This window comes from Nicotiana tabacum, chromosome 14, assembly GCF_000715075.1.
Source record: "Nicotiana tabacum cultivar K326 chromosome 14, ASM71507v2, whole genome shotgun sequence".
NCBI classification, from domain to species: Eukaryota; Viridiplantae; Streptophyta; class Magnoliopsida; order Solanales; family Solanaceae; genus Nicotiana; species Nicotiana tabacum.
This window is the reverse complement of record NC_134093.1, coordinates 53,078,655-53,101,400: the sequence shown is the minus strand read 5'-3', so window position 1 is coordinate 53,101,400 and position 22,746 is coordinate 53,078,655. Positions and strand designations below refer to the sequence as shown.

The window sequence follows — 22,746 nt, the reverse complement described above, 5'->3', positions numbered from 1 at the left end:
TATTTGACCTCGGATCAAAGTTTTGATGGTCCCGTTAGGTTCGGATGGTGATTTTAGACTTGGGCGTATGTCCGGATTTGCATTTGGATGTTTCTTGAAGGTTTTGGCATTAATTAGCGAAAGTTGGCAATTTGAAGGTTTGAAAAGTTCATAGGTTTGACCGGGAGTTGACTTTGATGATATCGGGTTCGGATTGTGACGAGAATTGGAATGGCTTCGTTATGTCATTTGGGACTGATATGCAAAATTTGAAGTCATTCAGAGTTGATTTGATGAGGTTCGGCACGAGTTTTGGAAGTTGAAAATTCAAAAGTTTATTAAATTCGATTTGAGGTGTGATTCGTGGTTTTGATGTTGTTTTATGTGATTTGAGGTATTGAGTAGGTCCGTGTTTTGTTTTGGGACTTGTTGGCATGTTCGGACGGGATCCCGAGGTACTCGAGTGAGTTTCGGATCGATTTCAGACCATTTCCTTTCATTTAGAATTGTTGGTTTCCTGATGTCTTAGATGGTCTTCGCGATCGTGATATTGGGGACGCGATCGCGATGTGTAAACTGGAGCTGAGTGATTTTCCTCTTCACATTCGCGACTGCTTGATTGCGTTTGCGTAGGTTGGGTGGACTTGGTCATCGTGTTCGCACAGTGGGTCCGCGTTCGCGTATAAGAGCTGGGAGCTGGAGGTCTTGCCTTCGCATTGGCGTGATCGATGTCGCGTTCGTGAAGGTTTGGTTATGTCTTGCATCGCGTTCACGAGGACTATTCCGTGAATGTGAAGGGTGATTTTGTGGCCGACTGAGCTTGTGCTTCGCGAACGCAAGGCTACTTCAGCATTCGCGAGGAGTATAGCTGGAGCAGTGTATAAAGTACTCTATTTCAAAGGCTTTGCTCATTTTATCACATTTTGAGTTGGGGAGCTCAGATTTGGGCAATTTTAGAGGCGATTTTCACCACATGGATTGGGATAAGCATTTTCTACTCGGTTTTGATTATATTCCATGAATCTATCTTCGATTTTGGCATTTGGATTATGAATTTTAAAGAGAAATTGGGGGGGGGTTTGTCTAAACTTTCCTAAAGTGAACTTTTGAGTTTTGAACATCGATACGGAGTCAGATTTGAATGAACTTAGTATGGTTGAACTCATAATTGAATAGGTTGTGAGAATTTGTGAGTTTTGTCAGGTTCCAAGGTGCGGGCTCGGGTTTGACTTTTTGGTTGACTTTGAGTAATTGGTTAAATATTCGACCTTTATCGTTTGGGTTGGTTTCCTTTGGCATTATTTGATGTTTTGAGTTACTTTTGGCTAGTTTCGAGCCGTTCGGAGGTTGATTTTCACGGGATGGCATTTCTAGAGTGTTGTTTGGCTGCTCGGTATTTCATTTGGCTTGTTCGAGGTAAGTAACATTTCTAAACATAGAATTGAAGGTAATTATCCCTGGAACCATGTTATTTGTGATGTGTTGAGGTAACCCACATTCTAGGTGACGAGCGTGTAGGCGTGCGCCGGGTTAATCTTTATTCAAGTTGACTTTTTGACTAGTATGAGATTTTTCTTCTACCATATTATGTTATATCCGTGTCATTCCCTTACTTGTTGATTACCTGAGTTGTGATTCATGTTAGAAATCATGTTTAGGCTATGTGCTTATTCGGTTGAGACCTAATGAGGCTATTTCTATTGTTTTGAGTTATTTACTTGTACTGTAATTATATACTCAGTCATTATTCTTCATTTGCATATCATATCTTAGTCTATGTTCATCATTTACTGTTACATCACATGTTATCGTTGTTTGGGCTGAGTGGTACAAGATTGTGTGTCCTTGAGACTTGAGAGATTGATGAGTGAGGTGGGCCTGAGAATCGTGTTGTGAGTGTTATTGTGGATCGGGTTGCACATCGCAGCAGGATTTATTGGCCTTTTTATTATTATGGATCGGGTTGCACGCCCGCAACAGGCCTTATAAGCTTTTGATTAGCGCTTGGGCCAGATCCGTTGCTCCGGAGTCTGACATACTAGCAGTGAACGCAAGCATAGTGATATATATGCACGTGTTTTGGTGAGGGGCTTATGATCCAGGCACCCGTACAGTGCTGAGTGATTTTTTTTGTGTGTGTGTGTGATAAATTAGGCAATTGGGACAGACAGCTTGAGTATGTTGAGGGTGAGAGTACTTGGGAATATCACCGTGAAATCATTCATTTGACATGCATACTTGGCATGTAGGTATAGAGATGCATTTTCCTCATGCTAGACGGTATTGTGGCATTCATGATTTGACATGTAGGTATTGAGATGTATATTTCTCATGCTAGGTGGTATATGATAATTGATGACTTGACATGCATATTGACATGTAGGCATAGAGATGTACTTTCCTCATGCTATCTGATAATGAAATGTCTTATCTGTTATTGAAAGTTTGGGGGAAAATCACATTTTTTCTAATAACATCATATTTGGTGACTCCGGTGAAAGATTTGGGCTTTACTATTATACCTAAAAATCATGTCTACTTTTCCATAATTGTAAATGACCTGAGCATAATATCTTTTGAGTTATTACTTGTATTGCCTTCATTATATTATTACGAGTTGTTATTTGGCTATCGGTGTTGGACTCTGACCGTCTTCCGAGCTCGTCACTACTTTCAACCTAAGGTTAGGTTTGTTACTTATTGAGTACATGGGATTGGTTATACTTATACTACACTTCTGCACCTTGCGTGTAGATTTTGGAGATGATATTGTTGTGTATGATGGGAGCTGTCATTGAAGATGAACATGTGTTCCGGTTATAGCTGCCTTTCATTCTTGGTAGCTTTAGATTTGTAAATTTGTTTATGTATACTTCGAACAGATGATGTATTTATTTCGTATAAATTTTGTAAATTGTAAGTCTTAGAAGCTCTTAACTTGTACTACCAATCCTTGAGATTTTGTATAGAAAGTTCAGTTATTTCATTTATTGACTCTTGTTATCCTAATTGAGTTGCGTTGCATGTCATTTAGCTGACCTAGTGGGTTGGGTTATGTGCCACCATGACTAGCTGGATTTTGGATCGTGACAATAATAAATACGAAATTGCATACCTTTATCTTCCCGGACTAGAACTGCACTTACAGCTACTTTTGGCACCGCCAAATATACTAATAATTGCTCTCCGTCCTTCGGTTTAGACATCAAAGGTAGGCTAGAAAGGTATTTCTTCAAATCCTTCAATGCTTGCTAGCATTCTGGTGTCCACGAGAAGTCACTCTTCTTTTTTAACAATGAAAAGAACCGGTGACCCTTTTATGAGGATCTAGATATAAATCTACTAAGGGCCGCCAATCTTCCTTTTAACCTTTGCACTTATTTTACGCTATCCAGTTGATAAGGAATGTCTTATATGGCTTTGATCTTGTCTGGATTTACTTCAATTCCTTGTTGTAAGACCAAGAAATCGAGAAATTTTCCGGATCCAACTCCAAAAGAACATTTCTTCGGGTTAAGCTTCATGTTGTACTTCCTTAAGATGTCAAATATTTCTTGCAGAGGAGTCGAATGATCTCGTGCACTAAGAGACTTAACCAATATACCATCAATATAAAATTCCATAGTTTTACTAATTTGACACTTGAACATCTTATTCACGAGCCTCTGGTAGGTGGATCCAGTATTTTTTAGCCCAAAAGGCATCATATTATAACAATAGGTACCAAAATTAATAATAAATTATATTTTTTTTCTTGCATGTGCATCCTTATTTGATTATATCCGGAATACGCATCAAGAAAACCCATCAACTCATGCCCATCTATGGCATCAATCATTTGATTGATGTTTGACAACGGGAAAGAATCTTCAGGGCAAGCCTTATTTAAGTCTTTAAAATTAATACACATCCTAACTTTGTTGTTCCTTTTTGGTACTACCACCACATTAGCTAGCCAATCAGGATATTCAACTTCACATATTGAACCTATATTAAGTAACCTTGTTACCTCTTCCTTGACAAACTTGTTTCTGACTTAGGTTATTGGCCGCTTTTTCTACTTTACCGGAGGGAAATTAGGGTCCAAGCTTAACTTGTGAACTGTAACTTCAAATGGGATTTCTGTCATATCTGAATGTGACCACGCTAAATAATCAGCATTAGCCTTAAGATATTCAATAATTTTATGTCTGAGTTCGGGGCTTAACCCTATTCCCAGGTAAACCTTTCTTTCAGGGAACTCAACAAATAAAATAACTTGTTCGAGTTTTTCTCCGTTTGATTTTGTTACATCCGTATCTTCTAGTACCTAGAAATATCTAGGTACCTGGTAAATACTCGATGTCTCCTCCTCATTACGGTTTTTCCTCGACATTACCTCTGGAATTGGATTGGAAGTTGACACTGGTACATGTAATTTCTATTGACTCCATCTGCCTTACTACTAGACAAAGTAACTGCATCTATTTTCCTTGCAGCGGGTTGATCACATCTAATCTGCTTAATTTTATCCGGTGTTGGGAAGTTTAGCAACTAGTGATATGTTGATGGAACAACTTTCATATCGTGGATACATGTCCTGCCGAGAATCATGTTATATCCCATATCACCATCCATAACTTTAAATAACGTAGATTTCATCACCCCTTCAGCGTACATAGGCAACACGATTTCTCCTCGCTTCGTCACACTTGTTAAGTTGAAACCATCCAAAAGCTTTGGTGCCGGAACTATGCTACCAATCAACTTTACTTGTTCTAGGACTCTTAATTGAATAATATTAGTTGAACTACCTAGATCAACCAACACACGCTTAATTTTGAGATTTAAAATATTTTAAGATATTACCATATTGCTAGAGTATCATTGTATGGTAAAATAAGGCCATCCGCATCTTCCTTATTGAAAGTAATTTCTTCATCCTCTGGTACTTCCTGAATCCTCTTTTCATGAGTAACCGATATCTTTGTCTTCCTTGCCACTGAAAATGGTACCTCATTCACTTCAACTCCTCCGAAAATCATGTTTATTATGAGATGAGGAGACCCTACTGGTTTCGCCGGTTCCGTTGTATCACGACCCTTACCATAATTACTCTTAGCCTGGTCACTTAAGAACTCTCTAAGATGACCATTTTTCAACAATGTTGCAACCTCTTCATGAAGATGCTAGCTAGTCCCTAGTCCTATGACCATGTGTACTATGGAATTCACACTACAAATTAGGATCTCTCTGACTAGGTCCGATCGAATTGGTTTTGGGAACCTTACTTCCTTTATATTCCTCATGGCAGAAACCAACTCCACCAAGCTAATATTGAAATTGTAATATGATAACTGGGTATATCTCGAATCCCGAGGACTCCAATGGCTCTTTATCTTGCAAAGTTCTACTACGTCGCCCCCGATTAGTCCTCATGTCCGGTCCGGGTCTTTCCAACAACTGAAAATCTCTAATTACATGCCCATATTTTGTCCATCTATCTGACCATTCGTTTAACACATATGGTTGAAAACGGCTCCTGGATGGCCTCTGGTCCGTATTGAGGTCACTCTTGAACCTTTATAGATTTCTATCACAATTTCGACCTTTGAAAGACACCAAGAACCCAGCTGATCATTTTCAATCCTAATTTGGAATTCATTGCGATTATGGATATCAACCCATGTGGTTGCTTGAATTTCCAACAAACTCTCCTTCAACTTCCTTGAGGCATCTGAGCTTAAGGGGTTGATACCCTTGATAAATGCTTCCACTGGTCATTCATCTGGTACTACCTGCAACAACATTCTCTTCTTTTGAAAACTGGTCATGAACTCTCGCAACAACTCTGAGTCTCCTTAAGAGATTCTAAGTATATCTAATTTTCTAGCTTGAACTTTTCTCGCTCCAGCGTGAGCTTTGATGAAAGAATCTGCAATCATTTCCAAAAAATTAATTGAATGTCCGGGTAAAAGTGAATACCATGTTAAAACCCCTTTCGTTAGGATTTCGCCAAATTTCTTTAGTAAGAGTGATTCGATCTCATGTGGGGCTAAGTCATTTCCCTTCACAACTGTGGTATAAGTTGTAATGTGTTCAAGTGGATCCGATGTTCTATCATATTTTGGAATATCCGGCATCTTGAATCTCTTTGGGATCAATTCCGGAACCGCACTAGGTTTAAACGACAATTGAATATACTTCTTAGAGTCCGGCCCTTCAGGACCGGAGGTGCCCCCGGAATCTGATCCATCCGCACGTGAAATTCCTTAGTATTCTTATCCATTTGAGCATTTATCTCCCTCATGAGCTCGACCTTGAAAGGATCGTCTGCATTGTTTTCATTTCCAGATCCACTACTTGCATCGCCTGCTTGATTGTTGTTTGATCTTACCCCAGGTAACAGTGTTACCGGTTCTTGGTGTCGTTTGATTTATAAGCACGCCAAGGGGGGCTCGAACTCCAACATTTGAATTTTTTGAAGCCACCGATAATGCTTGCTGAAGCTCAGTCATTATCTGGACCTGTCTTGAGAGATGATTCATAGTTTCCCGTTGTTGTGCTCTCAAAAGTTTTATGATATCGGCCACGGGCTCGTCATCCAAACCATACATCGAGTATTTATTTCCACCCGGCTCGGAGTTGATGCATTCCCATCAATATGGGTTTCACCCATTGAATCATCTTGTTGAGTCCTCTCGTGTAAATTTCCCATATGTTCGTTTTTTTTGTTGACACCAACATTGAGCAAGTTGTTGGCATTATTGAGTGCCATATCTGGAGTATGCTTAAAACAGAAAAATCTTTAAAGCACGTTAATATAAGATGAACAGATCAAAATAGCACCATAATTGTCTAGGCACCACGGTGGGCGCCAAACTGTTTACACGTAAAAAAAAAGGTACAATTGAATTTATAAACATGATTTATAGACACGTACATTAGATTGACCTGGTTTAGTAAAGCAACAAGGTACAAAGGAAATAAAATAAATATAATTAAAGAAAGAACAAGCATGGACTTCCAATTAATCCAACCGGAACTAAGAATAACTGAAAAATCGCGTCAACACTCGTATAAAGTTTAAAAGAGTGAGAGAAAGAATATTAGCCTTTGTAATTCAAGTATTTTATCCCTTCAATGAGTACAAATACTGCTATTTATAGTTAAATTTGAGGAGACAAGATCCTCAAATCATGCTCTTCTTAAAGATAAATAAAAACCTCTCTTGATGGTTGCATAGCATTTGGGAATAAATGCTATGATTCTCAGTACGGTTGTTCTTTTAATGATGCTCTTTCCAACCGATGCCTTACTTTCAATTCTCTTCCCTGACCTTTATGCCTTTTAAAATTTACACAATACCGGTCACATGTCTATATCCGATACTAGCTATCTGCTGACTCATCTTCATCCTGTCATCACTGTCATGAAACGAATTAACATATGACCAATGTCGAGATGTAGATAGATTCGTAAACAATAGAATATTTCTTTGCCATAATGGAATGGAGAAGAACATCAGTATCATGAGAATAGCTAGTCACTCAAAACTTTAAGTATCTTCCTTTAAAGACTTTTTTGAGTTTTCACTTTGTAGCTGATAATATTCAGTTATTGAAATGGAACTACTACAAAACCTCAAGTATTGATCGAGCGACAGACGAAAGAGGACCAAGTGACTCCAGAGAAAAAATAAAGAGGGAAAGAGAGCGAAGTCAGTGGTTGCAACACCTCAAAATTATTATATTTCTTTTTGAGAGGAAAAAAGAACAACTAAAGTGAAAATTGTAACAAAGAATTTCAACTTTCAAACTAGTGTTTTTTTGTTGAATTATTGGTTAATGGACTTTGTTTTCTATCTTTTGTTTGATTTTCTTGAAGCTTGTACTATTGATATTCCAAGTCAACACTAACAAGACCTTGACATTGTTGTATTCCTTTTCAAATTGGAAAAATGAATTAGGACGAGAATTCTAGCAAAGAACATAGACTTTCAAACAATTTTGATAGCTTCAAAGTTTTGTTAGTTGACTTCTTCTGCCCGTCTTTCTCATTCATTATGATACCAATAAGTAAATGATGCAATTTGACCCTTCGGAACCTCAAGGGCCAATTTGATAGAAACTTTATACTCCCTTTTTTTTTTTAATTTATGTGAATCTATTTGACACACGTAATTTAAAAAAAGAAAGAAGACTCATGAAGGTAAATTCTTTTTAAATATAAAAATGGATCATTCTTTTTTGTAAAGATTAAAAAAAAATATATTCAAATAAATTGAAACGAAAAGTGTATTAAACTAATAAATAATTACCAAAAAAGATGATTGATTTGCTGTCAGATATTCGTTTCAAAAATTAAGTCAATATTTTCTTTCTAAGCCTGTTAGCCGCAATCATAACGAGATAATATTACCAACAAGGGTTGTGATGAAGTGGTAAGTACTCCTTCATCCTTAACCAGAGTTCTTGAGTTCGAGTCCCTGGGTATGGAGTCGCCTTTGTTAGGAAGCGCTTTATCCCCAAATGTGAGACTTTTTGGCGCAAATCCGGATTTAGTCGGGCCCCAATGTGGATACTGGACACCGGGTGGGAAACCAAAAAAAAAAAACGGATAATATTTATTTTAGAATAAGTTATTTATATTAGAATAAGTTATCCAACAAATTTATGCTTTTCTTCTGCGAAGTTTAATACTAGAAGATTGTTGAATCAAACTTATGTTTAACACTTTAACGACTAAAGTGTTAGTGAAGGAACATTGTATGCATTTTAATAACTCATCTACTAAAGTATTTAATTTTTAAGTAAAAAATTACCATTCAGCTTATGAACTCGTATGCGAAACATATCTTTTGAGCTTGTTCGGGTAGTAACAAAGAAAAAATTCAATACTTTGTTAAGAATAAATGAAAATTTCGCAAGAAAGCACTGTTTGTTTGATGAGAAATAAAAGGAATATTAAAAATTTCGTCCCTCCTTTTTCTACATACACACACACACACACACACACACACACACACATATATATATATATATATATATATATATATATATATATATGCAGCTAAAATTAAAAAAAGAAAAATCATATATATTTTATAACTCTCTTGATAAGAGATTTGATCTTTAAGACCGAATCAAATTTATGAATTATGCCAAAGGAAAAAAAATCAGAATTCATGAGACAAACTAAAAAGGACACCTTACACTAAATTTAAGTTGTGTGCCATAATTATAAGATCTAATATCTTATACTTAATATTTACTCTCTCGGATTCATAATAAGTGATTTTTGGCCTTTTATTTTTATTCAAAATAAGTATCTCTTTACATAATTTGTCCTTATTTACATATTTGTCAAGTTAATTTACCCTTTAAAAAGGATTTCATATTGAACAAAATTGCAATTTAAAGCATATTCCTTATATTTAGTATTTTGAGTTAACTAAAATTTAGATTGTACAATATTTTCTTACTTGAACTAAGTAAAAAATCCTATAATATTTAAGACATAAAATCAATTAAAATTTTATTTTATATAGATTCATTCCTTACTTGATCTATCTAACGTAACCATAATTTATTTCATGGTATACTTTTGCCCAATCCTAATATTTAGGAATTTTTCACGTTACTTTTTCATATTTGTTTTTCTTTAAAAAATGAACCTTAATACTATTTATACTAAGGGAATGGAAGTATTACTTAATTAAAACTGAAATATATTTTGAGTGAAACATAATTAAATTTATGTTAAGACAATATTGGAAAATTAATGTTAAAACAATATCAAACAAACAAAAACATTGTATTTATCTTGAATTGTTTGAAAAGGTGATAATGAATTGTGCATAATGTCTTTTAATTTGCTCCAGCTGCAAGGTCAACTTTGTCCATAAATGTCAAATTAAGGATTTAATCGACGTGAACTACATTAACCAAGGTATAGGAATAACTTCTTTTTGTAATGATTTTCTTAAAAACAAAATTGCTAATATTAATTAAGATAGAGAGGATAATATTAGATCAAATTGGTCAAACTGTAATTCTTTTTGGATTAGTGATAAATAGTCTAAAACAATTATTATAAATTAATAAAATAAGCTGGGAGGGAAGCATAATTGCAAATCATAAGAAAAGTTAATGTTATGAAGCCAATTATAAAAAAATAAATCCACTTTATTTTGTTCTATATATGTTATCAATATTGGTGAACCTCACATTGACGACATTGTTCATCTTCGTATAACTATGTAGACTTACAAAACTCAAGCTTACTTTCAAGATTGTTTCACTAGAGAATACTATAAAGATTAAAGACAAGTAAAATGTTTCTAGCATGAGTATAAATTAATATTTTACCACTTTCTCTAAACTTCTTAAACAAATGTAAAACTCATACATCAAAATAATTATTAAGGCAACCGATTACTTTTGCGAGACATGATTTATTTATTGATAGAGCTAACTAATTGATAGGATCAACATTCATTATTTTCAAGAACTGACTTTTATTTTAATTTTTATTTTATAAAAACATATTGTTTAACAATATTATTCATGTAATTTTCTAAACTCTTTATATTCGTTGATATGGATACACGCGCAACACGCAAACTATAGACTAGTATATAAAAATACTAGGAGTAATTAATTAAATACCTTAAAGGTCGATAAGTGCAATAATGCACTAAATATGAATTTCTTATACCATGATTAAAAGTTTGACAACAAAAAAGCAATAATAAAGTTTTAAACAAGAACAAAAGGCAAGAAGCTCAATTTTGCACTATTTACAGGTTGTTTGGATGATTGTTACTTGTTGTATTATTTCGTATTGTTGCTTTAGATATAATGTTTGTTTTGATTGTTTGTTAAATTTTATTGTATCGTATCGTTAAATTCGTCATTGCGTAACGACGAAAAGTGCCACTTTATGGAACTACCGATTTGGTGTGGTCGCGTCGTTCTCTTATTTTTTTTCTCTCATCTTGCCTTTCCATATTATTAAATAATCATATTTTATCTTTTATCCTACCTTTTTATGTAATAATTATACATCGTACCTTACTTTTTCTTTATAATATTGCAAGTTTATTCTTCATATTGTTGGTGAATGACATCATGACACGACAGAAAATAGTACAATCTATCCAAACATTATTTACAGCAAAATGATATAGTACAATACAATACAATACAATATTACACGATACATTATAAAACGATACATAACAACCATCCAAACAACAAGGAGGTTTTAGGCCTCCATGACTTTTTACAATGTTGAAATTAAGAAAATATCTTTTTTAGATATCTTACGTGTAAAAGATAAATCTCTTATGTATAAAAGTAAATCTCTCGTGTGAAAAATAAAATAGGATCATAAAACTAAAAACAAGTATGTAACGGGCCACAAAACCATTTGAGCCCAGGCTGTTAGGCACTGATACAATACAAGTCAAGCAATGACAAAACTTACTAAAATATACTTCCTCCGTTTTAATTTATGTGAATATATTTTTTTTTTAGTTCGTGCAAAAAAGAATGACCTCTTTCCTTATTTGGAAATAATTTATCTTTATGCGATGATTTATAACCATACAAAATATATATGCCTTATTTTATAACACAAGTTCAAAAGTCTTTCTCTTTTCTTAAACTCCGTGCCCACTTAAATGAGTTCACGTAAATTAAAACGGAGATAATCAATCAACAGCGAAGCGGATGGATGGTGTTATTTGTATATATAAGGGTCGTTCATTTCTCCACCTCAACAAAGTCACCGTACATTTGCATTCTAGTACCATCTTCAACCAGGGTCCTTTCTTGTCATTGTCAAATCCCAGGTAAATCTTCTCTCCATTTATTTTGTGGCTTTTAATTGCTCTTATAGATTATAATTAATTGGTTCTCTGTACATTTGCCAAGATCACTGTTTTTTCCACCTAATCGGAATTTTTTGTTCAAGCTTTACTTGTTAAGGTATGAGGGAATTAAAAATTGAATTTCTTTTTAAATATGGGCAGAAAAGTGATTCTGAGAATTGGGTTTTTTGTTTTTTGAGATTTATGAGCTGTGGAGGATGGATTCTTGGTGTTGATTGAATAAAGATGTAATCCACAATTAATTTTAAAAGGGATAAGATAAAAGATGTGCATGTTCTTTTCTGAATTTGTTAGGATACAAGGTTTTGAGTATCTTTTTTTCCTAATTTAGCTGGCAAAATTGTTGTAGTTGGTGGATTAAATGAATTTGATGTTCCTATTAGTTTCTTTCACTTTTTCTTTTTCCTGAATATTGGAAACTGGTTACATTTTGTTAGGAATGGAAGTTGCCCGAGTAGAGTGGAACGGGTTTAGAGGGTTCTCAAATAGCTGATCCCAACTAGTTTGGGATTGAGGCATAGTTAATTTGATTGATTGATGATGAGAAATCTTGGTTAAATGAGTAGCTGATATGATGAATTCAAGCACTATGATGCAAATAATATTTCAGTTAGTTTCACTTTTAAATTGTTGCAGAATTAACTTGACAATATGGCGGGAGAAAAGAATGGAATTGCCAAGGATGTAACTGAAGTAAGTTGATTACCTGTTGTATCTGGTTCCTTTCGAATATTGCTTTTCTTTATTTGTAGACCGCTTAGATTGTATTAATAATTTGCGGCTTTGACCCACAGTTGATCGGTAACACTCCTTTGGTGTACCTGAATAATGTCATGGAGCCGTGCTCTAGTGTTAAGGATAGGTAAAACTTCATTTTGCTTGTGGATATTCCTCGACAGTAGTTATGTATTTATCGGAGCTATGTATTTATTACTGATGACTGTGTTTTGCTTATCTCTTTATTACTACTGCCAGGATTGGTTATAGTATGATTACGGATGCTGAGGAGAAAGGCCTGATCAAACCTGGCGAGGTTAGTTACCCTTGTTTCTAGAAATGATTTTGCAATTTGGTTTGTGGGTTGAGTGGTTCTATAATTTGATGAATGTGTGACAATTATCTCCAAGGAGGAATGAAGTCATTTGTATTTTGAAGATTTGGTTACGACCTTGTTTAGCATTCGAATCTGACTTTGTATTGTCTTTCTTTGTGAAGAGTGTCCTCATTGAACCTACAAGTGGAAACACTGGAGTAGGATTGGCATTTATGGCTGCTGCTAAAGGCTACAAACTTATCATTACGATGCCTTCTTCAATGAGTCTTGAGAGGAGAATTATTCTTCGTGCTTTTGGTGCTGAGTTGGTGCTTACCGATCCAGCAAAAGGGATGAAAGGTTCTATTCAGAAGGCTGAAGAAATAAAGGCCAAAACACCTAACTCCTTTATTCTTCAGCAATTTGAAAACCCTGCAAACCCAAAGGTATATCTTTTTCCCACGCCAAAGTTTACTTTCTCCGATGGGGAAATGGTTAACTCAAATACTATCATAATATAGGTACACTATGAGACCACTGGTCCTGAGATCTGGAAAGGCTCAAATGGGAAAGTAGATGCTCTCGTCTCTGGAATTGGAACAGGAGGCACAATAACAGGTTCAGGCAAGTATTTAAGAGAGCAGAACCCCGACATAAAGGTGAGCTTGTTTAAGAATTAGGCTAATGACCTGTAACGCGAAATATTTGATTTGGTTTTGATTAGTAATTGAATTCCTTCTATATGCCGAATTTCTGTTTGGTGTTATCATGACTTGTAAAAATGATTCCTTTTTTCCCTTTGCAATTGGATGATAGCTCTATGGTGTGGAACCAGTTGAAAGTGCTATTCTTTCTGGAGGAAAGCCTGGTGAGCTTTTCTTCTTTATCAACCATTATGTTCTTTTTTCTTTTCATTTTTCCACTTTGTGCATATCGCAGCAGAACTCAAGTTTGTGGGAATGAGAACCTTATAAATATGAGACCTGTCAGTCATTATCAGTTATTGGGTTCTCACACTATCTTAATTGTAGTTAACATTATTTCTGGTTTTCGACACCTTGATCCATATCTAAGTAACATTCCTATAAAGTGTCTACATAGCGACCGAAAGTTTCAATGGTGTAACTAGTTGCACTGAATGGCCAGCACTGTATGTGCTTTCTAACAGGGTCTAATATAAGTGGTTCATCATGTAGACCTAAGGTCATCTAGTCGTGTAACAGTATCTATTGGTGTATCTAAGGCTACATTTCGCACAACACCTAGAGCCTGGTATAGCTAAAATTTTAACTTTTAATATGGAAATCTCAAAGTAAATGAGTAGGTGGGATGTAAAAGTAATTCAGATGAGCAGGCAGTGTCTGGAGTCTGAAATTCCCATGATCCATCTTAGTAAATTATAGGAATTCCATGACGTATTGATTGATTGTGGTTCTCCCCTCCCCCTCTAAAAACATTACTTGTTAAAGGTTTAGGATTTAGTTGGCCTTCTTGGTTGCTGATTAGCATGTCTTGGCATCTTAGTGGTCACTTCGCTTGCATGATATATTGGAAAGGAACCCGATTTTATTTGTTAAAACTCTTCTGGTAAGCTGAGAGCCTGAGACAGCCTTCATATGATGGAAGTCAATCATAAAGTCTGGTCCCCAGGTCCATGTACTGGTTTAAACCATAGCCTTCTCCTCGAAGCTTGTTTATCCCTTCTTATGCCCACTGCAAAACCAAAATAAAGGAGCTATATGTTAAATATTTCAGGACATTACTTTTACCCTTTAATAAACTATTGAACTTAAGTTGCACTGAAGCTCTCCAGGCAACAACATACCAAAAGTGGGATTCTCTAAATAATTCCAAAGTGAGTTTGAAAAAGCAGAAAGGTAGAAAAAAATTGCTTGGCTTGTTTTTGAACAATTATTTTTTCAATAAATTTCAAAGACTCCATGTTGTTCTAGTAATATTTTAGCATGCATCAATAGGACATAATTTTTTCTATCGAATGTCTCCAAAGAGACATCAATAGTAAATAGCTATCTACAAAAAATGTGAATCCATTATTAAACATCTTCCTCCCTTTTTAGTTGTATATTCCTAACCAAAAATACGAGCATGAGCAATGTATAATATACTTTAGATTCCTAATTAAATTTGTATCAAACTTTAAGTGCCAAATTACCTCGAATGTTTTTTCTTTTTTTTTTTTGATTTTATAATCTCTTTATGCCAAAAAGGGTAACTGACATTGTACTCTCATCTCTTTACTAGTATTTATATATTTATATCTAACCATATACAACAGCTACTCCTCAATCCAAATCTAGTTGGGATCGACTGAATGGATCCTCAGTATCCATTCTTTTAACCATATTGTATAAAGTAATTTTCACTCTTGAATGTCATAAGAGTTTGGTATAAAAATCTGCTCCTTCTGAACTCCATTTCTTGTGTCAACCCGAATATAAAAGAGAAGATGCTTTTTTGTCAAAAAAGAGTGAAAATTGCACTAACCCTTCTGAGTGGCTACCCAGTCCTGCAACACCGCCCCAAATGGAGGGGAAAAAAAGCAAAAACAAAAGTCATTATGTCCACTTTTACCTTTTATCAACCAAAAAAAAAAAGAATCATTCTGACCATCTTGAAATATCTGCTGTGTAAACAATTTAACAAGTCATTGTTATATGGTTCTTTGATTCAATTTGACATATGACTTGCCAATGATGCATTAGGTCCGCATAAGATTCAGGGGATTGGTGCTGGTTTCATTCCTGGTGTTTTGGAAGTTGGTCTTATTGATGAAGTAATTCAAGTAAGATATGAACTTCCCAGAATATCCTTTTCTACAAAATTCTTGATCTATGGGAACACTATGAATCTCAGTTTCCGCTCTATTATTGATCTTGACTTTTTAGGCTTTAGGTGCTAGCATTTGACAGAATTTATTCATTTTGATAAAATCAGGTTTCAAGTGAAGAATCCATAGAAACCGCAAAGCTTCTGGCCTTGAAGGAAGGTTTACTTGTAAGTTTGATTGCTTTAACTGCTCCCAACCCTCCTACTCCCTCCTCCACCCCCAAAAGAAAAGAAAAAGAAGAAAAAAGGATAAAGGGAAAAAGCTCCCACGGAATAAAGAAAGAAAAAGAGAAATGTGTGCAAGAGCTATTGAACATTGTAATAGTGGCGCACTCCTAACGTCCTACATCTTTTGGATACTGAAAATATGCATTTTACAGGTGGGCATATCATCTGGTGCTGCTGCTGCTGCGGCAATCAAACTTGCTAAGCGCCCTGAAAATGCTGGGAAGCTCATTGTTGTAAGTATCTATCACTTATTATGAAATGCTAGTTTACTCATGATCAGCCGAAGCTGATAAACTATATTATGCAAAACATTGAAATATTGTCATATCTAAAACAAAGAAAAGACATGCATCATTATCTTAGTGGACTCGTGGGATTTAGTTGTTTGTGAGTATAAGTGATGACATGATGAAACATTTTTTTGTTCACCTTCTATCGGTAGGAAGTGCTTCATTTAATATTTGTCGTCCCTAAATATCTTTTTTTTTTTTTTTTTTTTTTTGCATATCTAACTAAAAAAAGTCTCGTTTTCTGTGTTACCATAGGGAACAGAATATAATGAAAGAAATTTACTCATTCATGTGTCTCTTGTGTTTCTCTCTTCAAAATACATCTGGGGTTTTTGGTCGTGTAGGGATAGACTTGATATGTCATTTCGGAAGGCCTTAAGTTTGATGATGATTAGGGTTAGTTACTTCGTTGGCAGTGCTTTGGTCCAGAAAGATGGGATAAATTGATTATCATTGTGCTTTGATGCTCAAGATTCTTGTGCCTGCTGCAACTGCTGAATATACTCCTCTATTGCTGTCTGCCTACTCCTAAAATATTTTTTTATTTAAAGCTCCTAAGACAAGTGTTGCTTCTATGCTCATTTTGACTGTCTGTGGCATAGGTTTTCATCTTGTCCAGCAAAACACTGCCAATTTTGCAAGCTTTTTTATGCTACTTTATTGATCCATCTGGTGCTTCCTGCCATTATTGTTCTATTGTTTTGGTAGAATATCTAATTTGACAGTTTTTTGCACATTGTAATCATTCCTTGCTTGAAGTGTTCAAGTATCCAGTTGACTTATTGTCACTGCATGGATAACATTTTCACCATTTTTAGTCATTTGTATGATGGAATGGCATTCTAAGTCACGACGAGGTTTGTTTTGCCGCTACTTACAGCCACTTGAAACTGGTATTGCAGGTTGTTTTCCCAAGCTTCGGGGAGCGATATCTTTCCTCTGTCCTCTTTGAATCTGTTAGACGGGAAGCAGAGAACATGACCGTGGAGCCTTGAACATTTTGTCCTTCGATTACCATACCATAGTCTCGAGAGGGTTTTCCGATCAAAACAGAATGTTCTTGTCTGAACCTTTTCCCTTCCTGTTTGCTGAAACTTCTAAAAATAAGGCCTTTTTCTTTTCTTTAGGGGCCATTCAAGTATATCTTAGTGCTTTTGTATTTTTACTGTTTCTACAACACTTGTGACAGTGGATTTATAACAGGAATTTCAAGAGCTGTTGCTGCTTGTTGATTGAAGATAGTTCTAAAGAAAGATTGATTCTTTCGAACTTTGGAGACAAACACCACCCTAAAAAAGGACCTCAAATCCAGATAAAACAGGAACATCCTCATCTAAATCGGAAAAATGGAGTTAGCGTGACTCATTAACCAGGGTGTACATGAGTCGGGTTGATTCGGATTTTTTAATTACCAAATCAATGATGTTAGATTTTTAAATTTATAAGCCAAACCAAGCCAACAAAGTCGGATTTTTCAATCTCGCTTTTTCTCTAGTTTTTCTTTTTTTTTTTGGGTTTTCGTCAGGTAAAGTATTTCTTAAGTCCTAGTAAAATATAACTATATAATGTATTTTCCAAGAAACTAACACAATAATATGAGATAAGTTATAGCATTATACTAAAATATTCACTAACAAAGATAAAATAATAAAATTACATAAAATAAATATTGCTAATTAATAAGTCTTAATAAAAATTAACATAATCTAAAAATATTATATTGGTCATGCTAAAATAAGTATAGCTAATAAGTATTAATATTAATTACATAACTAAGCACTAAAGAAAAAGATAAACTAAGTTATGCATTTTCATTATAAACCAATATAAAACTAAAATAATTATCAAACACTATCGTCATTCCTAGTATTGAATTGAATTTCTTTTGTTAACATTAGTATTACTTTGTTTGAGTTACTACATTTATAAGCTTTAAAATTTATTTACCATTCAAGAATATTAAGCCTAAACTTAAAATAATACATTAAAAGATAAAACTGTGAAAACAGTTTAAGAAATATTTGTAAATTACATTACAATAAATATTTATATGTATAAAATATTTTTTAAAATTATATAAATATACTATCAGGTTGGTTTGGTTTCGGTTTGACTTTTTTTTAGTTAAAATCAAACCAAACCAATTATGGTCGGATTTTATTTTCCAATACCAAACCACATCAATTTTTTTTTTCCGATTTGACTCGTATTATCGGTTTAATGCGATTTATCGATTTTCTTTGTAAACGCATGTCATTAACTATAAGTCTATAATAAGTATATATTAGGCGCCATAGACTAACACATTTTCTTTCTTCATAAACTTTTAAACCTGACTTTGAGCTATCATATACTGGAGTATTCTCAATCATCTTTTGCAACAATAAAAGGGAAAAGATTGTTCAAAATTATTCCAAGGAAAAAAAGAAGTAAAACACAAAAAAGAAGATTCTTCAAAGAAGTCTTATCTTAATAAAAAAATCAACCAAAGAAATCTTGAACACCTTTTCCAACAAAGACTCTATCAGAAAGTTCGGCCAAAACGGCATTAACAGTGAGCAAAACGACACTGGACCCAGCAATGACTCCAATCACAACCCCAGTAGTACTCAACACCTTACCAAAAGCTGGCCATTCAATTTCCCTTATCTCTTCCGCCACTCCACTCCACAAATCCGTCCCCTTCTCTTCTCTCTCCTTCATCAGCTTCTTTATCTCCGACCCCACATCCGACGGCGACAACTCATCGCCGCCGGCGTCTTGATCGGCGGCGAATTTGGTACTCTCCGGTGGTGGGTTTTGCTGGGTTTCTGATGAGGAGTTGTTGGAGTTTGATTCTTGAGTGGCTTTTAATGGGATAGTGAAGGAGTTGGGTTTTTTGGGTGTGGAAGTGAAAAGACTCTGTTTTTTGAGATGGGAGAAAATGGGTGTGGGTTTAATTGAGGCGGTTGTGTTGAGGTGGAGAAATTTAGGAGAGGAAGAGGGAAGCGGGAGTGGGGACTGTGAGAAGGAAAGTGTATGTGCCATTGTTACCGAGCTATACAGAATGAAAATTTAAACAGTATTAATCATTAGATATTTGATATAATGCATCGAGGAAAAGATCAAAACAATACATTATGTTTGGCTTTAGAATCAAAAGTACATATTCTTTCACATGCAGCACTAATAGTATATTTACTTTAATAAAGTGGTACACTTTTAGTTATGACACTGAAAAAAACCCAAAAACATACATTATCTTTGGATTTAAATTCAAACTCATACATATTCTTTCACATAGAGCATTAATAGTCCATTTACTTTAACAAAGTGATGCACTTTTAGTCATAACACTAAACACATTTAATTTTTAACAAAAATCTAAGATCTGACAAAATATTTGTTCCCTTTATTTTCTTGTTTACCGAAAGAAATAAAGATGATAGATTTATCTGGATAGCAAATAATAAATATACTATTTATCTATTTACTATACGTAAAATATACATTTTACTAAGAAATATTAAACACCGTTAATTTTTATTTGCAATGATTTTTATCTAGATAACCTCAAATGTTATCTAAATTTTTTATTATATACATAATATTTACTATACGTTGACATAAAATAAATATACGTAAAATCATTGCTAAGAGTAAAATAAATTTTATTACTAAAATAAATATACGTAATATATATTTATTAGATTTTTTTATTTTATGGGAGTCAGCGTATAGTAAACATAATATTTATTTTTATTTTATGTATATATAATAAAAAATCTAGATAACATTTGAGGTTATCTAGATAAAAATCATTGCAAATAAAAATTAACGGTGTTTAACATTTCTTAGTAAAATATATATTTTACGTATAGTAAATAGATAAATAGTAAATAAATTCTATGTATATTACTATTTGCTATCTAGATAAATCTGTCATCTTTATTTCTTTCGGTAAACAAGAAAATAAAGGGAACAGATATTTTATCAGATCTTAGACTTCTATTAAAAAATAAAATGTGTTTAGTGTTATGACTAAAAGTGCACCACTTTGTTAAAGTAAATGGACTATTAGTGCTCCATGTAGAAGAATATGTATGACTTTGAGTCTAAAGCCAAAAATAATGTATGTTTTTGGGCTTTTTTTCAGTGTTATGATTAAAATTGCACCACTTTGTTAAAGTAAATGTACTATTAGTGCTCCATATGAAAGAATATGTATGACTTTGATTCTGAAGCCAAATATGATGTATTGGTCAATTATGTTATAATATTTATATTGTTATAAAATAAAGATAGTAAAGTAAAGAAATTGATATATTATTCAACTTCAAACTAATGTACGTAATGAACTGAAAGCTACTCTATATATAGAAAAAAGAAAGCTGCTGTGTAAGCTGCTACTGCAAGCTGCTGTGTAAGCTCCTTGTAAGATGCTACTGCAAGCTGCTGTATTAGTTGCTTGTAAGCTGCTACTACAAGCTGCTATGTAAGTTGCTTGTAAGCTGCTACTATACCAAATATAGATTATCTTCTAACGGAGATAATGTTTATCCATAATAGAGTACCAAAATGATAAGCTTTTCAGGAGGCTTATTTCCAATAGAGTACTAAATAGATAAACATATTTACGGCGGAGTCTCATATGGATAAGCTTCTTCAGGAAGCTTATTTATAGCGGAGTACTAAATGAACATCCATAATATAATATATTTATAACACTCCCCCTGGATGTTCATTAAAAGATAATGTGCCTCATTAAAGCGTTACTAGAAAAAACCCTGTGGGAAATAAATTCTAGTGAAGGAAAAAGAGTACACATATGTAGTAATACGCATAACTAGTTATCTTATTAAAAACCTTATAAGGAAAACCCTGTGGAAAAAACCTTAGTAAGGGAAAAAGAGTATAGCGCGTATTTTACTCCCCCTGATAAAAACTTTGTTTCAAATATTTGAGTCTCCGCATTCCAATCTTGTATACCATCTTCTCAAAAGTTGAAGTTAGAAAAGATTTAGTGAATAAATCTGCCGATTGTCACCTGAACGGATTTGTTGCACATCAATATCATCATTTTTCTGAAGATCGTGTGTGTAGAATAATTTTGGTGAAATGTGTTTCGTTCTATCTCCTTTTATAAATCTTCCATTCAATTGGGTTATGCATGCAGCATTATCTTCGTATAAAATTGTAGGTCTTTTCTCACATTCCAAACCACATTTTTCTCGAATAAAATGAATTATTGATCTCAACCATACGTATTCCCTACTTGCTTCATGAATAGCTATTATCTCAGCATGATTTGAAGTAGCAACAATAGATTGCTTTATGGAGTGCCATGATATGACAGTACCTCCACATATAAACACGTACACGGTTTGAGATCTAGATTTATGAGAATCAGATAAATAACCTGCATCTTCATAACCAACAAGATCTGCACTATCTTTGTTAGCATAAAACAAACACATATCAAGAGTTTCCTTTAAATATCGCAATATATGCTTAATACCGTTCCAATATCTCCGTGCAGGAGAAGAACTATATCTTGCTAGTAAATTAACAGAAAATGCTATGTCAGTCCTCGTAGCATTAGCAAGATACATTAGTGCACCAATTGCACTAAGTTAGGGTACTTCGGGACCAAGGAGTTCCTCATCCTCTTTTGGAGGTCGGAACAAATCATTATTCACTTCAAGTGATCGAACAACCATTGGTGTACTCAATGGGTGCGCTTTATCTATGTAAAAGCGTTTTAAGACCCTTTCTGTATATGCAAATTGATTGATAAAGATCCCGTCTGGTAAATGTTTAATTTGCAGACCAATACAAAGTTTTGTCTTTCCAAGATCTTTCATCTCAAATTCTTTCTTAAGATATTCAATTGCCTTTTGGAGCTCTTCTGGATTTCCAACAAAATTTATGTCATCAACATAAACAACAAGTATAAATAAATTCTTATATCATTTTTTTTATAAAATACATGGACAAATAACATCATTTATGTAACCCTCTTTCAGTAGATATTCACTGAGGCGATTATACCATATGCGCCTAGATTTCTTTAAACCGTACAAAGATCTTTGTAATATGATTGAGTACATTTCCCTAGATTTTGAATATGCTTCAGGCATTTTAAATCCTTTAGGAATTTTCATGTAAATTTCATAAGTAGTGGTCTTGCTATCAATTGCAGGCGTTTAATAAATGACTCCGCAAGGCCATTTTGAGTATGAAGATAAGCTACATGATGTTCAACTTTTATCCCAACTGATAGACAATAATCATCAAAAGCTTGAGATGAGAATTCTTGTCACGACCCGAAATTCTCACCCTCGGATCGTGATGGCGCCTAACATTTCACTTGATAGGCAAGCCAACGTAAAAATAATATTAACCATTTTTTAAATAATTTTTAAATTATTAATAATTAAAAAAATAAATGCGGAAGCAAAGTTTCAAATATAGTGAATAATTCATAAAAATAACGGTGTCTAAATACCATCTCA

The 22,746-nt window shown here is 34.1% G+C and overlaps 2 protein-coding genes across 4 annotated transcripts; one reads left to right on the top strand and one right to left on the bottom strand.

Moving 5' to 3' along the window:
• The first annotated feature begins 11,698 nt into the window (after positions 1-11,698).
• LOC142161588 (cysteine synthase-like) lies at positions 11,699-17,489 on the top strand. 3 transcript variants are annotated; one of them, XM_075229576.1, is made up of 11 exons: positions 11,699-11,815; positions 12,491-12,547; positions 12,649-12,716; positions 12,830-12,887; positions 13,070-13,333; positions 13,409-13,546; positions 13,704-13,755; positions 15,611-15,690; positions 15,843-15,902; positions 16,115-16,195; positions 17,155-17,489. In XM_075229576.1, exons 2-11 carry the CDS (start codon positions 12,506-12,508, stop codon positions 17,245-17,247), a joined length of 936 nt encoding a protein of 311 aa, XP_075085677.1. In that variant the 5' UTR covers positions 11,699-11,815; positions 12,491-12,505; the 3' UTR covers positions 17,248-17,489. The 3 variants fall into 3 exon arrangements, with proteins under 3 accessions (XP_075085677.1, XP_016453174.2, XP_075085678.1); XM_016597688.2 differs by lacking the exon at positions 11,699-11,815 and adding an exon at positions 11,822-11,951; XM_075229577.1 differs by lacking the exon at positions 11,699-11,815 and adding an exon at positions 11,977-12,081.
• A 1,218-nt stretch (positions 17,490-18,707) lies between these two features.
• LOC107777626 (uncharacterized) lies at positions 18,708-19,359 on the bottom strand. The gene has a single exon (XM_016597689.2). The coding sequence runs from the start codon at positions 19,277-19,279 to the stop codon at positions 18,734-18,736; it is 546 nt and encodes a 181-aa protein (XP_016453175.1). The 5' UTR covers positions 19,280-19,359; the 3' UTR covers positions 18,708-18,733.
• Positions 19,360-22,746: the final 3,387 nt, after the last annotated feature.

Bases quoted from the DNA above. Each gene is read 5' to 3' on its own strand.
- LOC142161588 (XM_075229576.1), top strand. From the start codon at position 12,506: ATGGCGGGAGAAAAGAATGGAATTGCCAAGGATGTAACTGAA. The intron at 12,888-13,069 runs GTTAGTTACCCT...TTCTTTGTGAAG, and splicing joins GCCTGATCAAACCTGGCGAG to AGTGTCCTCATTGAACCTAC. The intron at 15,903-16,114 runs GTAAGTTTGATT...TGCATTTTACAG, and splicing joins CCTTGAAGGAAGGTTTACTT to GTGGGCATATCATCTGGTGC.
- LOC107777626 (XM_016597689.2), bottom strand. From the start codon at position 19,279: ATGGCACATACACTTTCCTTCTCACAGTCCCCACTCCCGCTTCCCTCT.